The following is a 15,272-nucleotide window of genomic DNA, read 5'->3' on the forward strand; positions in this document are numbered from 1 at the left end:
TATTTTGCGTGAGCATGTCAACTAAACTTGATTTATTTAAATTAATTTTAACCAGGATTTTTAGTTTGCATGTTACTTAATTCAGCCAATAATTTATTTAAAAGTTAAATAATGGTAATAACTTCAGACAACAAACCGCTAAACATACTTATAGTAATTGCTAAAAAAGTATGTTTAGCTATATGTTGTCCGCTTCGTTATGCGATAGTCCCCCGGGCAATTTTTCCGTGTATTTTTTTATTTATAATATAGAAGTAGCAGATGAGCATACAGTCCACCTGATGGTAAGTGGTTACTGCCGCCCATGGACATCTGTAATCAATCCCAGATAGGATTAGATATTCCTATCTGAGGTCGGCCACAGATGCGCCGCTACCCCTGACGACTAAGCTGGAACGCCTCGGAAAAGTCTGTCTCCCTTAGCACACCATTCAAAACGGAACACAGCAGCACCTAACACTGCTGTTATTAGGTAGAAATAGGTGTGGCGGTGGTGCCGCCGGAGTCGAACCACAAAGGGTTCTACCACCTTCAAAGTGTATAAAGTTTTAAAGTTTAAAAACTAGATTTAATTAGCAATAAAATGAATATTTCATTTAATATATTACATAGAGACGTCAAATACGTTAAAAAGGTATAAATTTGATGTTTAAAATTTTCCGCTTTGTAGGTAGTATTGATAACTTGGCAACATTATTGCCAGTAGTGCCCCCTGTCATGTCACAAAAAAGTTTGATTATATCAGCCAAGGTCACCTTGGTGGAATCCTGCAGGTGCCGGCGGTTGCCAACATGTGTATTTGTAAAGTCATAGACAACTATCCTGTTATCCTTGGACATGTATTATCGAGCGACCGAACAAGAGGATCCTGGTTGTTATTTCTCATTTGGCGCGTTGGAAAAGGTCTTTATTTATACAATTTTTGAATTACATTACTGTTGTTTACATTACACATGCTGAAGTATCGGTAAACGGTGAAAAACCAGAAGGCGGTGGTGCACAACCACATTGTTGAATTATATGAACTTTCAGTGGGCGAAAATTATATACGATACGATTAATTACTTTATATGTATAAATCTGCATACGTCTTTGAAGTTTGAACAATATTATTGTTCAAAGATTAATGCACAGACAACCTCAGTTAATGATCGCACGACCAAGTTTCATTGTACAATGCATACCCATTCCGACAAACTATTCATAATGTTGCTAAGTTGACAAAACTTAGCAACGTAATTTATTAATATTTTGCGTATCATTAATTATAACGCTCGTATTTGTTGCTCCATGTTATCGACGAAACTTAAATAATTTTAAAAATTATTCAGTTTATTGACGGAAGACGTAAATTCTAGTTTATAAAATCACAATTCGGTTACATTAACATAAAAACTTTTCTTTAATTTAATCGAATCTTTTGTCTTAAATTTAATATCATATAGGCTTCATATAGGTAATATTCTAAGAATATAATAATCTATATATATCCTATATAGGTTATATTCAAATGAAATTGAAGACTGAATCGAATCGAAACGAATTCGGAAAAAAATAAAGCCACTTCCTGGATGACAATGACAGAGGCCTGACATTTACTGTCTGTCTGACAACCTGACGTTTATGCTGTAATATTTACGGTGTGGGTAAACACGTGAAATAAATTTTGTAATCTTTTTGGGTAAATTAATATCTATCGTTTATTTTAATTAAGAACAATTGTGATTGTTTATCGAAAAGTGCATTATCTATATACAATAAAAAATGCCGAAGTCCAAAAGAGATAAAAAAGGTAAATTCTTAAGTTAACCTCTAAATTCATTTGGAGTTTCGACTGTTTGTCTAAATTCGTTTTTTTTTTTCAGTTTCTTTAACTAAAACCAATAAAAAGGGTCTGCTCTTAAAACAGAAGACAATTGAAGAGATACGAAATTCATTATCAAAATATGAACACATTTTTCTTTTCACGGTTGACAATATGAGAAATGCAAAGTTAAAAGACCTTCGTCACGAATGGAAAGATTCGAGGTTCTTCTTCGGGAAAAATAAAGTTATGGCAATTGCATTAGGCAGGAATAAGAGTGATGAAGTGGAAGAACAATTGAACATGGTATGTACTGAACGTTTTTTAACCATTTGTCTTTGCAGGTGGTAGAATCCTTTGTGGTTCGACTCCGGCGGCACCACCGCCACACCTATTTCTACCTCATAACAGCAGTCTTAGGCACTGCTGTGTTCCGGTTTGAATGGTGTGCTAAGGGAGACAGACTTTTCCGAGGCGTTCCAGCTTTCCAGTCCTCAGGGGTAATGGCGCATCTGTGGCTGACCTCAGATAGGAATATCTAATCCTATCTGGGGTTGATTACAGATTTCCATGGGCGGCAATAGCCACTTACCATCATGTGGACTGTATGCCCGTTTGCTACTCCTATATTAAAAAAAACTTAATTTTTTATAGGCGTCTCATATTTAGTTTAAAGAATAAAAGTAAGTCAATGTTAGTCTCTGTCGTAACTTTCATGTTTTTTTGACTTTTAGTTATATTGTGCCAGCAGACAAGAATTTTAATGTAAAATGTACATATGTATTACTTTTCAGATTTCAAAAAGGCTAAAAGGGCAATGTGGTTTATTGATGACTAATAGGGATGTCCCAGATGTTTTGCAATGGTTCAAAGACTTCCAGGAACCTGAATATGCTAGAGCAGGGTTTGTAGCAACACGAGATGTGATATTACCCCAAGGTCCGCTGCAAGACTTTTCACACACAATAGAACCACACTTAAGGAGACTCGGTTTACCCACATCTTTGGAAAGAGGTGTTATAAACCTCATAAAAGAATATCAGGTAAATTATTAATTCAAATGAATTAGATTATCTTTAAAAGCAATATTCATTTTTAGTTTCACAATACTTTAATTTACAAAAGAAGCTTAGCTGGTTTTCCTTTCAACCACCAATAATCTTGTGATGGATGTAATAAATATCTGATGTAAAGAGGCCACTAGCACAGTTTACATATCTGTAACTCATACAATTAGCGTTGTAATAACCAAGATAATACTAAGAAGAAATCTGTTATTTTAAGAGCTCTAACTTATACCTCACTGCTTGTGAAAATTAAAGAGGTGCTAAATATTGCCGAAAAAGGTCCACATAGAGTACTTCCACCATTTTACTGTACTATTTAAATATATATGGTTCTTCAGGTATGCAAAAAAGGCGCCACTTTAACCCCAGAACAAGCAAGTATATTAAAGTTATTGGGCATGCAAATGGCAGATTTCAAAGTTGTAATTAAATGCCATTGGACTAAAGGGAAAGGGTTTCACAAGGACTTGGACATACCTAGTGATGAGGAGGACAACAACAGTGACAATGAAGCTGCTGAAGACGAGGCAATGGAGGAAGATGATGAAACCTAATTAATGTGTTTTACTTGAAAGTAATATTTTTATACTGTAATATAAGCATTAAAGTCCTTCAAATCTATATGAGATGATTCTTTTATTGTTTCTTGTCACTTTAATTTTAACTTCAATTTATTCTTTATTTTACGTATAATAACTGTTACATTATTTGTTGTGCAATGTATCACATAATCTGTTTCCTCATAACATCATTCTTGTGATAGGATTAAAAAAACATGGTGCAATTTCAACAAAAATATATTTAAATTAAGAAGCCTACCTGTAGCTTGAAGATGATACAGAAATAACATGTATTAATTAACTGTAGGACCAAATTCTTCATATAAAATGTAAAAATAGATATCCACAAATCAAATCGTTTCACAATAAATAAACACTAAGAAATGTTCAAATGTCAGCATTATACCAAACAAATTTCAAAATAATAAAAAATAAACCTACCTATCCTAAAATGGTGCCGACACATACATTTGTCCCAGCATAATTGAAATGGTTTTGTAGACTGGTATTTTTTTTATCATAACATTTAATTGACAAACAAAAGTAGCTGTATACTATATTAAAAAGAAAATTACGAAGGCTATATTGCTGCCATATCTAAATTAAAATCCAAATGCCGAATCGCATTAACGTGCCGGCACACTTACATAAGGCTATGCCCGGACATAACAGTACATATTTATCAGTATTTTGTGTGTATACAAACACAAATTTAACTTAATGTACATACAAGTAGGTAATCACAGTATAAAAGTAAAGCATTGCTTCATCATCAGACTACATCACAGTTCACACAATCAGCAAAATAATACCTTAATGTTTACATTATTGCAACTATGGAATAGATTTCGGAGGATGTGATAACTAAAAAATAAGAATTAACAATTATTCAATTTGATGTTTATCAGAATATTTGTACATGTTCAGTTGTTTCCCTAAACTAAAGATGGCTATTAGTGCCATAGAAGATGTTTTCCCATATTCAAAAAAGTTTGGACCAAAGGCCATTGTAATAAATAAACGAAAAGTTAACTTGATCTTAAAGCAATCCCGGTACCCTTACTGTGTGATATAGTTGTGAAAATGAGATCACTGTTATATCACAGCATATAGTATTATATAACATGTCCTTTGTCACTGGTACAAACTATTGATAAGATGACAATAATGAAGTTGTTAATATGGTATAAAAATAAAAAATGTGTAATTAAGAAATTAAACAATTGAAACATTTTCAGTACTTTTCTGAAACTAAAATTTAAAGTTAAAGAAAAAAAAACAGTTCCTATGCATGAAAATCCAACTATTATAATTAAATAGTTTTATATTATTACAAAATAAGGTATAATCATTTTCGATTACCAAGCAAACTATTTTTGTCACACTAATGGCATGAACCGTTAATACATCCGGCATATTTTTTTATATTTAAAGGTAAATTACCTGACTACACTAAGACTAATTGCATATCATACGTACTGGCAAAGCACCTAAACTGTGCAAAGTCTCTATTTGTTCAAATAAAGGTTGATGCTTCAAAGAATGAAATTGGTATTGGTAACAAACATATCAATACACATTTGCTGAACTTCTTTAATGCATATATGAATACAAGATTTTAATGACCAGACTACGGTATTTAATATGTATTGACATACAATACAATGAACTTCATAACTATTGTAAACTAAGGCGTTTTGAATCATTGATAAGAGATCACATATCAAGTGCTTTACAAAATTATAATCTTACAATAGAGTAGAATTGAGCAAACACATAATCTACAGTTGTTACAAATTGCTACTCCACATAAATATTGTAAGCCCAAATGACATGAAAGTGCAAAAAATATTTTTAGTAACGCGCATACTAAATACGACTAGGAAATGTGGCCAACTCTGATGTTTTTCTCCTGACAATAATTAAAGGTTTCTTGGTTGAACAGTGCACAGTCTCATAAGTCCTTAGACGCATCCATGAGTAACATTCCCAAGTATGTAAAAAATGAGGATCTTATTCCAGATCTAATGACATTTTTAGTACACTTTCAAAACATCCAGAAGTCGGCTAACACCGCTAGGAGAACTTGTTAAGAACACGTGGCTTTTCAATTACTAATATAAATTTTATTAAGTGTCAATATTACGACATACCCTGATGTTTAACATAATGTAACTCAACTGCACACATCACTTTCACAGACATACATACTTAAAAAGGCAAGAGCAAGTAGCTTACAAATGGTGTTCATGTAAGTATTTATATAAGCTCAAATTTCCAAATGTTAAATTATTAGATCTGGAGTTCCGAACGGACGTGGCAGGGAGAAACGAAGGGAAGGTAATTATTGGGTTCAGAGATGAAGGTCTCAAAATTCACTCGCAGGTCGCCAAGATCCAGTCTTAGGTCCCTTGATTTCTGAAGGTAAATCCGAGGACGCAAGCCTTCGGGTATACAATATGTTCTCGGAAGCAAGTCCCAACGTCGATAAACAGTAGACGCCAGCTGGCGAGTCCAGGAGGATCTAAGCGGCTCAGTGCGAGGGCGGCGGTGCGGGCGGCAGGCAGAGCGGCGGCAGCGGCTCGCGCCAGTACACGCTCTGCGAGAACTCCGCGCTGGGCTCGCACTGCGCCGGCGGGAACACCTGGTCCACCAGCACCGACATGTGCGAGTACCTGCGCACAGGGAACACGGCCAAATAAATACAAATAAGTCAAATACACTTCTTATAACCATACAAAAATAATACATTTCTGACAATAACTTGTTAGCTATTCTAACTTTATAGCTTTCTTATTCGTGTTACATAATCGTTTTATAGTTTAGAATTAGCTATATTATTTTTTTACTTATGAATTCTACAATATTTATTAAGATTGTATTACAAAAAGGCATTTATAAAATAATTCACATTATGTAATCCCTTGTCTTCACTTTTTTGTTTTATAGCGTTAATCATTTTCTGCTATGAGTAGTCCATTTATTAGTAACATTATTATTTTTAAAGTTCGACAATGCGCCACGAAGGGAGTCGTTTGTATGCTTTGGCTTTCTGACCTTAACATAAATGTCATTTATTACAATAAAAAATGTGGCGGTAAATAATTATATTATATATAACTAATACAATATTATACTGTATTTTGCAGTGTATTTTTTCAACAACGTTTTTCTGACAACTTGACTTACAACGTGTAACAGCATAAAATCTACGAATACCACTTCGGAAAGATCAACAGTGAATCAGTATTTACCCGCAATTAATTTTTTTTTAAATACAATAAGATACAAAAATAATAAACGTAACTTTAATAGTTCAAATAAACACAGAAAATAAATTTTAGAATTATTTAAATATTTTATTATAGCGCAACCCAACACAAATGAAATTTATGTATTAATATATTATGATACCGAAACCGGTGTTATATAATGAAAGTCCTATGTGTTACGGAATTCCTTGCGCCAGAGACGTACACAAAATACTTATTAATTTTATTTATAATATGATCTGAACAATTTTTTTAGTCCAAGTTATTTCTTGTGATTACAATATATTTATAACAAGCACTGACTTGCTTTATATACCCGCATGGAAAAATTGGTTTGATTGATATGTAAAATGCTGTTATAGTTTGTAATCTTAGAAACGATGAAGAATACAAATCAATAGCCATTAGTATTTCATGAATAGTAAAGAAATCAGTACAATTCGAAAATCAGAAACAAGAAAAACTTGATCTAAAAACAGTCAGAAAGAAAGACACAGCAATAACACTTCAATATAAAAACGAGACAGATGACATGTCGATGATTGCTGGTTGTTACTTGGTCAGTAATAAAAACCAGATGCGTGACAAGTTATCGGATAGCGGTATGTTTTTGTAAATGGTCGAAAAGAGAGCGCGATCTGAATCGTGACAAGCCCCTATATTCATGCCATACGGCTTACCGGAAGTGTCGTGTGCTCGCTAATTCCTTTTACTAATACAATTATATGCTCTAAAACAACCCCCAAGGAACCCCGCGTTAACTACTAACAACATTATCACTTTTCAGTGGCGGGAAGAAATCATCGACCATGTCACTTTGCACGTGGTAACTGAAATAAAAATATATAATATATATACTAAATAATACTGGGTGGAACGTTAGTTTGCAGCAGCATGGGTGTGAGATAAAATAAGCCGTAGAAAAATAAATTAAATGCGATATCTGTACATAGTGTTACACTTACGTCGATTGGAATGTTTGTGTCAACTCGTGTTTGAGTTCGCCCTTGTAGTTTATGGTGAATATTCTCACGATAGGAATGCCGACGGCTTGGTATGCGCACACATCCTGCAAATAAATTGTAGCTTAATCACCCAAGCTTACACAGAATCTAAGAGCTACTCATAACAAAAATGGGTAAAAAAAATATAAGCTGCATACTTATATTGTAGGACTAACAAATGGATATAATAAAATATTCGCCTATAAACGTACATACTAACAGAACTACAATGGTGGACATTTGCGTTGGCAAATAATCCCCTTACTTTGACGTCCATAAAACTTTTTGGGTTATTATTTAGGACTACACCCGATGTTTACTCTTATATTACTACATACAGCATTTTTCGCTAATCTTTATAGTTTCGGCTTTGACCCTTAAAGCCTATTTGAAAAATTCACCCTGTATATGTTCTTATAGGCTACTCACATTGACCCTGTTGCCGTAGCCCGCGTAGAAGGGGTTGGAGCCGTGCGGGAAGAGCGCCTTGATGTCGGCGAGGCACTGGATCTTGAACTCCTCGGGCTTCTTCTCGATGACCTCGCGGTGGAAGGCGCGCAGCAGCGACGTGGGGTTGAGCAGCAGCGGCCCGTCCGGCAGGCACACCTCGCCCTGCTTGATCGAGCGCAGGTACTCTCGCGTCACCTGCAAACGTATTTATGTTATATATTTTTTTATAATATAGAAGTAGCAGACAAGCATGCAGTCCACGTGGTGGTAAGTGGCTACTGCCGCCCATGGACATCTGTAATCAACCCCAGATAGGATTAGATATTCCTACCTGAGGTCGGCCAAAGGTGCGCCGCTACCCCTGACGACTAAGCTGGAACGCCTCGGAAAAGTCTGTCTCCTTTACCACACCCTTCAAACCGGAACACAGTAGCGCCCAACACTGCTGTTATTAGGTAGAAATAGGTGTGGCGGTGGTGCCGCCTGAGACGAACCACAATAATAATATAATTATTTTCCATATATCCATATATATTTCCATATATATTTTCCATATATCGCAAAAAACCTACGTAAACCAGTCAGTAATCATATCATAATGTGATCAGAGCAAAAGTCAAACTAACAATGAACCACAACGTCCTGGGGAGATAATGGATCATCTCATGTTTATATATAAGAGATAATCACAAAAATTACTGAATAGAGTTTATTGAGTATATCATATCTGGTATATTGCAACGTTTGATCTTCATGTAAGTCACGTTACACAAGATCATAGGTGAAGTAAGCACATACTGCAACCCAGTTATATAAAGCCACATGGGCGATATTCACTCTACTTCAGTCCACAACTGTCTCAGGGAAACATCTAATTAAAGCTAATTTAAAATTGTTTCAAACGCTCTAGAAAACAGTAGCAAAATAAACAACAAAACTAGTAATTAAGAAAGAAATCGAAATTACGATTACGTATCATTATTAGTCTAGTCCGCTCACTGATTTTCTAGATCTAGACAGGATGTATATAATTATTTTTATAATTTTACAATATTGAGAATTTTCTATAAACCTGTCTAATGTATCTTAGAATAATCATTACCCTGGCCTGGCCGATAGCGCGAGCTGAAAGGTACAGCAGCTGGTATCCATTGTTCTTGATTTTGGTGAACAGCTGCGCCACCCCAGACTGCGCCCAGTCCTTGCCCACAAGTGGGAAAATGTGGCCTAAAACATCGGACCTGCAAGACAAACGAAACTTAATTGAATTCTGAGGTATAAATAAACTAATGACGTTAAATACATTATCAATATAATTATAACTTTCAAAACAATAGAACACAAGCCAAGTGTACCAGCCAAAGGCACATTCCAACAGCTTCTTTATTGAATGTATAAAAGGTATACGTTTGTTTGTAAATGAGTAATAATTGTCTAGAGTAAGTCTTAAACATATCAAATATCAGTTACAATTCAAAGTAATGACTAAAAATTCGAATGATCTACTAGCGAAAAGCGAGTAATAATTGAACACTGTACTATTAATATTTGCAATATTCATTTTCTTATGCAATGTGAATTAACAAGTATAGCGTGCCAATTTCGTCATGAGACGGGGGAATCACCCACTTCCTCTGAGAGCGATAAACTTACTTTTAATATATGATGTGAAACACAGGCACACAACACTATTTTACCAAGATATATAAGTTTCCATAAAATATCATTTATTTTAAACATCTAGGCAAACATCACGGGTAAATTGCCTGAAAACTTTGTAAAAAAAGGTTCTCAAATGCCATTAAGTCTACCAATTCACACTTGGCCAGTGCGGTGAATAGCTGTACGTAAAATAATGGTAGTGGTAGGAAACGGATTAAACAAAGGGGCTCACTTGGTGATGGTGCCGTCGATGTCGGAGATGACAATCTTGTCGTCGTACCGCCAGCGGAACACGTTGCACTTGCAGCGCGTGGTGCCCTGGTACGCGGTGGTCACGCTGAACACCATCTCGTTCATGCCCTCGCGCAGATTCAGCTTTTTCTATAACAAAAGTTTATTGAATTAAATGGACATTACGTATTTTGAAAAAAAATATATATTCACTGATGTCTATAGGAATAGTGAGAACATTATTACATTGGAACAGTTTTGATTTTAATAACGTTAAGATAAACGACAAAAAGTAATTTGATCAGATTCTTGGGCATTGTTATCTCTTGAACTCGACAACAGGGGTTGGAAGTTCCAACTCAAGAAAACAGCCTATTTGTGATTTGTGCGCTTGCGACACATCCGTCGCTCACCACTACCAGAATATGACTGACTCGAGTCGACCGGCGGGTTGCAATCTCACATTTATTATACAAAGGATCGCGGGTAGTACAATACATCTTATCGTACAAACGGTGAACATACCACACCACGGTAGTACACCACTCGCATAATCAAAATGTTTACTCAAAATTTTCTGCCTTGCTTAAAATAAACGCTTATTTCGAAACTCCTGATTATTGGTATTGGTTTATGTTATTGGTATACCACTTGCCTATGAATTATTTTAGATTGTTTCACCTAGTTAAATCAATTACTTCGTGTTTCAAATATTTACCTATTAGCTTTACGTAGGATCTTATTTAGCCAAGACGTTGAAGTAACCATTACACCTAGATATATACTATTTTTACATTACATACACAACTAAAACACGCTATGAAACAGATTTTTATTCACTTCCTAGTGTCATTTCACATAATATAAAATAAATTTTAAGTAATTTTAACGAATCATCTAAGAGAAGATAAAATATAAAATATAGCATAAATCAGGTTTATTGCACTTTCAAGGTAAAATTCTTTAGTACGAAATGTTACGACACAATAACTTATTACAAGGTCAGACCATGTTAATCAGCTAGTGCCGCGCCAAATATAGTTATAGACTACATTTTAAATATATGTGCTGATATTTAGATGTTATCACACCTGCTTATTCATTTTATTTTATTTTGTAATTGGGGTAGATTTTAATAATTATTCGATTCCTTACTTCATACAAACTTTCTATATACTGTGACATTGGTTTGGTCTCTCATCCCAATATCATTGCTTTTCGTTTTAATTTTGATTTTTACTAATTTTTAATTATATTCACCGCACCACCTGTAAACTACCCTCCTTGTAACCTACGCCATGAAATATGTTGTAAACAGACTACCTCCCTTTAAACGTGAAAATGTTAATTCCTGGTATGAATATTTCAAGATCAGGGCCAGCGTAAATGGATACTACAAATAGCGACAAGGTTAAACATAAAGAAACATGTTACTCACATTATTTTTCGGGAAAGACGTTTAACCTTAAAACGTCAAAATACACAAAACATTAAGAAATTATAAAATAGGTACTTACAATTTGATCAGAGGAGAGTCGCAAAGTCTTCCGGAAGGTGGACTGCCTCCGAGATCTCTTTTGAGTTGCATCGTCGTGATCCGAGTCCGATGAACTCTGGTCATGGCGTTCCTCAACTGAAAGAACATAGACGTACACATTTAAATATTATCAAAACTAAATAATATGCGAAAGTTCATTCTTCGATGCAATCCTTTGTGTATGAATTGATTCTACATTCTGTTAACCGATGTGACCTACTTCGCTAATATTGATTAACGACCCATGCGGCGCGGCCGCCATATCGAACACCACAAAGGTTTTATACGCCGAAGGTTTAACTCCCAAACAAACAAATTAAATTTAAATTAGATTTTCAAGGATAAAAGATTTCTGTTCGCGGTGTCTGTCAAATTGCTTTTCATCTCACACGTGGTACAGAATAACTCAGCGAGAGGCGAATTTAGAAAGTGTTATCTATTTATTTTTTTTGGCATATCGACGCCACACAACTTATTAATTAGTTGCAACAGTTTGAGTCGCTGCGCCCAGGTCTTCATTCGACCTTGAAATTTCTTACCACATCTAACCATCGACTTTCGCAATTAAAAATATCAACACTTTATAACTAACACATATAATTATTACAGAATAATAAAATAAGCTCTTGTCCTTATTAAAGTTGTTAGATTTAACGAATTAAAAAAAAACGATAAATAACTTTAAAAATACCCCAGGAAACAATTACTCAAAACAAAGGTGTCATTAAAATCATCTATAAAACAAAATTTTATGCATCTATTCTTCATTTAATTATTTGTTATATATTATATTATATTAATTATCCTTATGTGCGGTGACTACTATAATAATGACTTTTAATGTTTCTCTTCGAGATATAACACGATAAAAACTTAATGATAATCTGAATAATTTAATTAAACTATTGAATTGTTAATTATTCTTTTTCACGTCAAGTAATTAAATTTAGTTACTTATTTGATATATTATGAAAAATGAAAAATGTATATTTATAATGTTTTTGTAGTGTGTAGTTAACTAACAATAAGAATTATTACTTTTAGTAAACAATGTGTTTGTGTGTGTATATGGAATGAAGTGTGTGTTGTGGGAAATTTTTCAATGTAGTTAGGGCATAAGTTATACCTTTTGGTAAATTTTCCTTGTCTTCCACACCGGGAGTGACGTCATCAGTGGTCAGTGGTTCCGGCTCCAGCCCCTCATCAATATTCACCACTTCTTTGTTTTCCTCCAACACGTTCTCAGTCAAACCGTCCACTTGGTCAATGCCAATTAGTTCATCCTTCTTCATCTCTTCAATTTGTGGCATGTATGAATCCTTCTGGATACCATCCTTAGGCGGTGACGGCTCGTTCCTACATTCAAAAATAATTTTATTGTCACAAATATCCAAAAAAAAGATTACAAAGTATTCATTTAAAAAATATAATCGAGATGAGCATTCCCTAAATTCACAAATTACTTGTATTAAATATATTGGAAATGTTTGAAAATAGAAAAATATATATCAACACGTACGAAAAAATAATTCAGGCGCAGTTTCACATAACATGCGGAACACTTTACTTCAAAGAAAATTTCATAATTGTTTTTGTTATATCGCAATTAGTTTGCTTAATTATAAAATGTACAGTCCAACACAAAGGTGGTCTTAATTAACTTGATTTTGTTTGAGATATAAAAAGGTAACTGTAAAGCTTTCATTTGGTTTGTTTTTAATACACGGAAGCAAACGTCGAGCGCAGATGTTACCTACTCGTATATTTCATAAATGAGCATGAAATCTATCTGACAAGCAGTCACTGCTGTAAATGCCATCAATATAACACAAGAAAGATGTGAGTCCTTTCAAAGGTCTACAACTGAGAAGTGAGAATGCCTTGTTTCTTTACATTACCACAAACCCTAAATCAGATCACTACAGCACTTTACACTACTGCCATAAGGAAAAAGTAGATGTGGTGGTGTGGGTGGTGGTGTTGCCGGACTCGAACCATGAATGGTTATACTATTACGGTCTATTAGAATTTTTTAAATAGCTGGAAGAACTGCCATTAGAAAACCGTTTAATTATAAAAATAATTTTATTCTTGACATCTCCGTGAAGTACTACTGTTAAAAAAATCCCTTTGTCGTTATTGATTCACACAAACAAAGGCAGACTACGTTAGGTATTTTATCGTATAATTTGTACAATATGTATAAATAATATTATTTGTGATAACGCGAATGAAACGTAATCGCTTCAACGTCATTGATTTGTGCGCGGCCAATTTATGCGTACGCATGTTTTCATTTATAACAATAAACATCATACATAGGTACATAAAAACTGTTTTAGTAATCAAATAAAAATATGAAGATGTAATACTGAAATACGTCTTAAAAGTGCCGTGTGTAGTATCCGTATGTAGATTATTAAAAATAAGTACGATGATTGTTTCGCAGTATTTGAAATTTTGAGCCAGAGAAGGGGTTTCCCTACGATTTTACGCTCCAGTTTATAAATTTATGAATAATTAATAATTATACTCAAGAACTAGTTGAATTTATATAATGACCCCCTCCCCCCTTACCATGTATTAGTGTAATGACTCATTTCCTGATGACCCGTTACATTTTATCATATAATTTGTGAGGATTGTGAAATTACACACAGTCAATTATAATCTAAAATATACCAATTCACGGTACAATAAGGGTGACGCATTATAATAAGTCCGGCTTGAAATGTGCAATGTTGTTTATTCCATTATGCACGATAATCTTTCCGTTTAATGGTATTATTTTTACTATTTTCTCTAATAATCACGGTTCTTTGTTACACATAATGAAGTAAGCACCATTTTCATTCGTGCTTCAAGTAAGCAAGTGGCCTTGCTTAATCTCGTCAAATCTTATTATATAACTTTGTTTACATAGCCCTTTATAAACAATCGACGCCGAATAGACGGTGAAAATCTATTTACAAGAATTTATACACAAGCAGACAATGAGCAGACTTTGAATGTTATATACTCGATGCCAAGTGATTTGTTTTTATTTATTCTTGATAGTTTGCACAAAGTACCTGTTGGTACAATAATCTTTGTTACGGATAAATCTACAGTAATAATGTGATTCACAACATCAGCGACAGCTTCACGCATAATGGAATCAGTAACATTCCTAGGCATGCAATTCATAAATGATGTTAATTCATATGATCTCAGAAAGTGGCTAGTCCTTTTGCTTGTTTTGTCTATATTTAGGATATATCAAGTGAACCACAGGATGTTTCAAGTGTCACGTGCCAGAAATATTCTGTCGCAATGTTTACGGACACTATAATATTATGTGAAGTAGAAGTTGGCTCGAACAATAGACGGGCGGTGGAACATCCCAAACACATTCGTTCATTCGTTTTATATTAGCATTATAATAATAATAAATATTTATATATTTTTTTTTATAAATTGATGCTTTAATTATATTGCTGTACACTCTCAACCTCTTTTCTGCATATTACTTGATTTTTCTTCTAGCAAATTATTTTAAAACTAATGTTCCGCCTACTACAAAATGTTGAACTTACTGTATACAGTGGTAGTCATAAAGCAACTTAAATGTATGTTTTTTAAAGTACACATTATTATTATGTACAGAGCGATGTAAAACGTATACTTTCCGAGACATCCGCTTATC

The 15,272-nt window shown here is 34.1% G+C and overlaps 2 protein-coding genes across 5 annotated transcripts in view; one reads left to right on the forward strand and one right to left on the reverse strand.

Annotated features, from left to right (window-relative positions):
* Positions 1-1,582: 1,582 nt before the first annotated feature.
* Positions 1,583-3,497, forward strand: RpLP0-like (ribosomal protein LP0-like). The gene is made up of 4 exons (XM_073088884.1): positions 1,583-1,792; positions 1,866-2,110; positions 2,599-2,847; positions 3,210-3,497. Exons 1-4 carry the CDS (start codon positions 1,765-1,767, stop codon positions 3,423-3,425), a joined length of 738 nt encoding a protein of 245 aa, XP_072944985.1. The 5' UTR covers positions 1,583-1,764; the 3' UTR covers positions 3,426-3,497.
* Positions 3,498-3,650: 153 nt separating this feature from the next.
* Lpin (phosphatidate phosphatase LPIN) overlaps positions 3,651-15,272 on the reverse strand; it is a 33,508-nt gene continuing 21,886 nt past the window's right edge. For 3 of the 4 annotated variants that reach the window (XM_073088871.1, XM_073088847.1, XM_073088856.1), the window contains 7 exons: positions 12,714-12,943; positions 11,568-11,683; positions 10,052-10,200; positions 9,260-9,398; positions 8,137-8,352; positions 7,669-7,772; positions 3,651-6,106 (listed from right to left, as the gene is read on the reverse strand). In XM_073088871.1, coding sequence (XP_072944972.1) covers positions 5,965-6,106; positions 7,669-7,772; positions 8,137-8,352; positions 9,260-9,398; positions 10,052-10,200; positions 11,568-11,683; positions 12,714-12,943 — 1,096 coding nt within the window. In that variant the 3' untranslated portion in view covers positions 3,651-5,964. Of the gene's footprint in view, positions 6,107-7,383; positions 7,534-7,668; positions 7,773-8,136; positions 8,353-9,259; positions 9,399-10,051; positions 10,201-11,567; positions 11,684-12,713; positions 12,944-15,272 lie in introns of all 4 variants that reach the window. The other variant, XR_012103618.1, reaches the window with a different exon arrangement.

Source organism: Epargyreus clarus, unplaced genomic scaffold, assembly GCF_041222505.1.
Source record: "Epargyreus clarus isolate Ecla_fem2 unplaced genomic scaffold, WU_Ecla_fem_2.2 ptg000003l, whole genome shotgun sequence".
In the NCBI taxonomy this organism is placed as follows: Eukaryota; Metazoa; Arthropoda; class Insecta; order Lepidoptera; family Hesperiidae; genus Epargyreus; species Epargyreus clarus.

What these genes read in the sequence shown, in the direction of transcription:
- RpLP0-like (XM_073088884.1), top strand. Translation starts at nt 1,765, where the DNA reads ATGCCGAAGTCCAAAAGAGATAAAAAAG. An exon ending in GTCCAAAAGAGATAAAAAAG is followed by an intron (nt 1,793 to 1,865) that starts GTAAATTCTTAA and finishes TTTTTTTTTCAG; the next exon opens with TTTCTTTAACTAAAACCAAT. An exon ending in ACCTCATAAAAGAATATCAG is followed by an intron (nt 2,848 to 3,209) that starts GTAAATTATTAA and finishes ATGGTTCTTCAG; the next exon opens with GTATGCAAAAAAGGCGCCAC.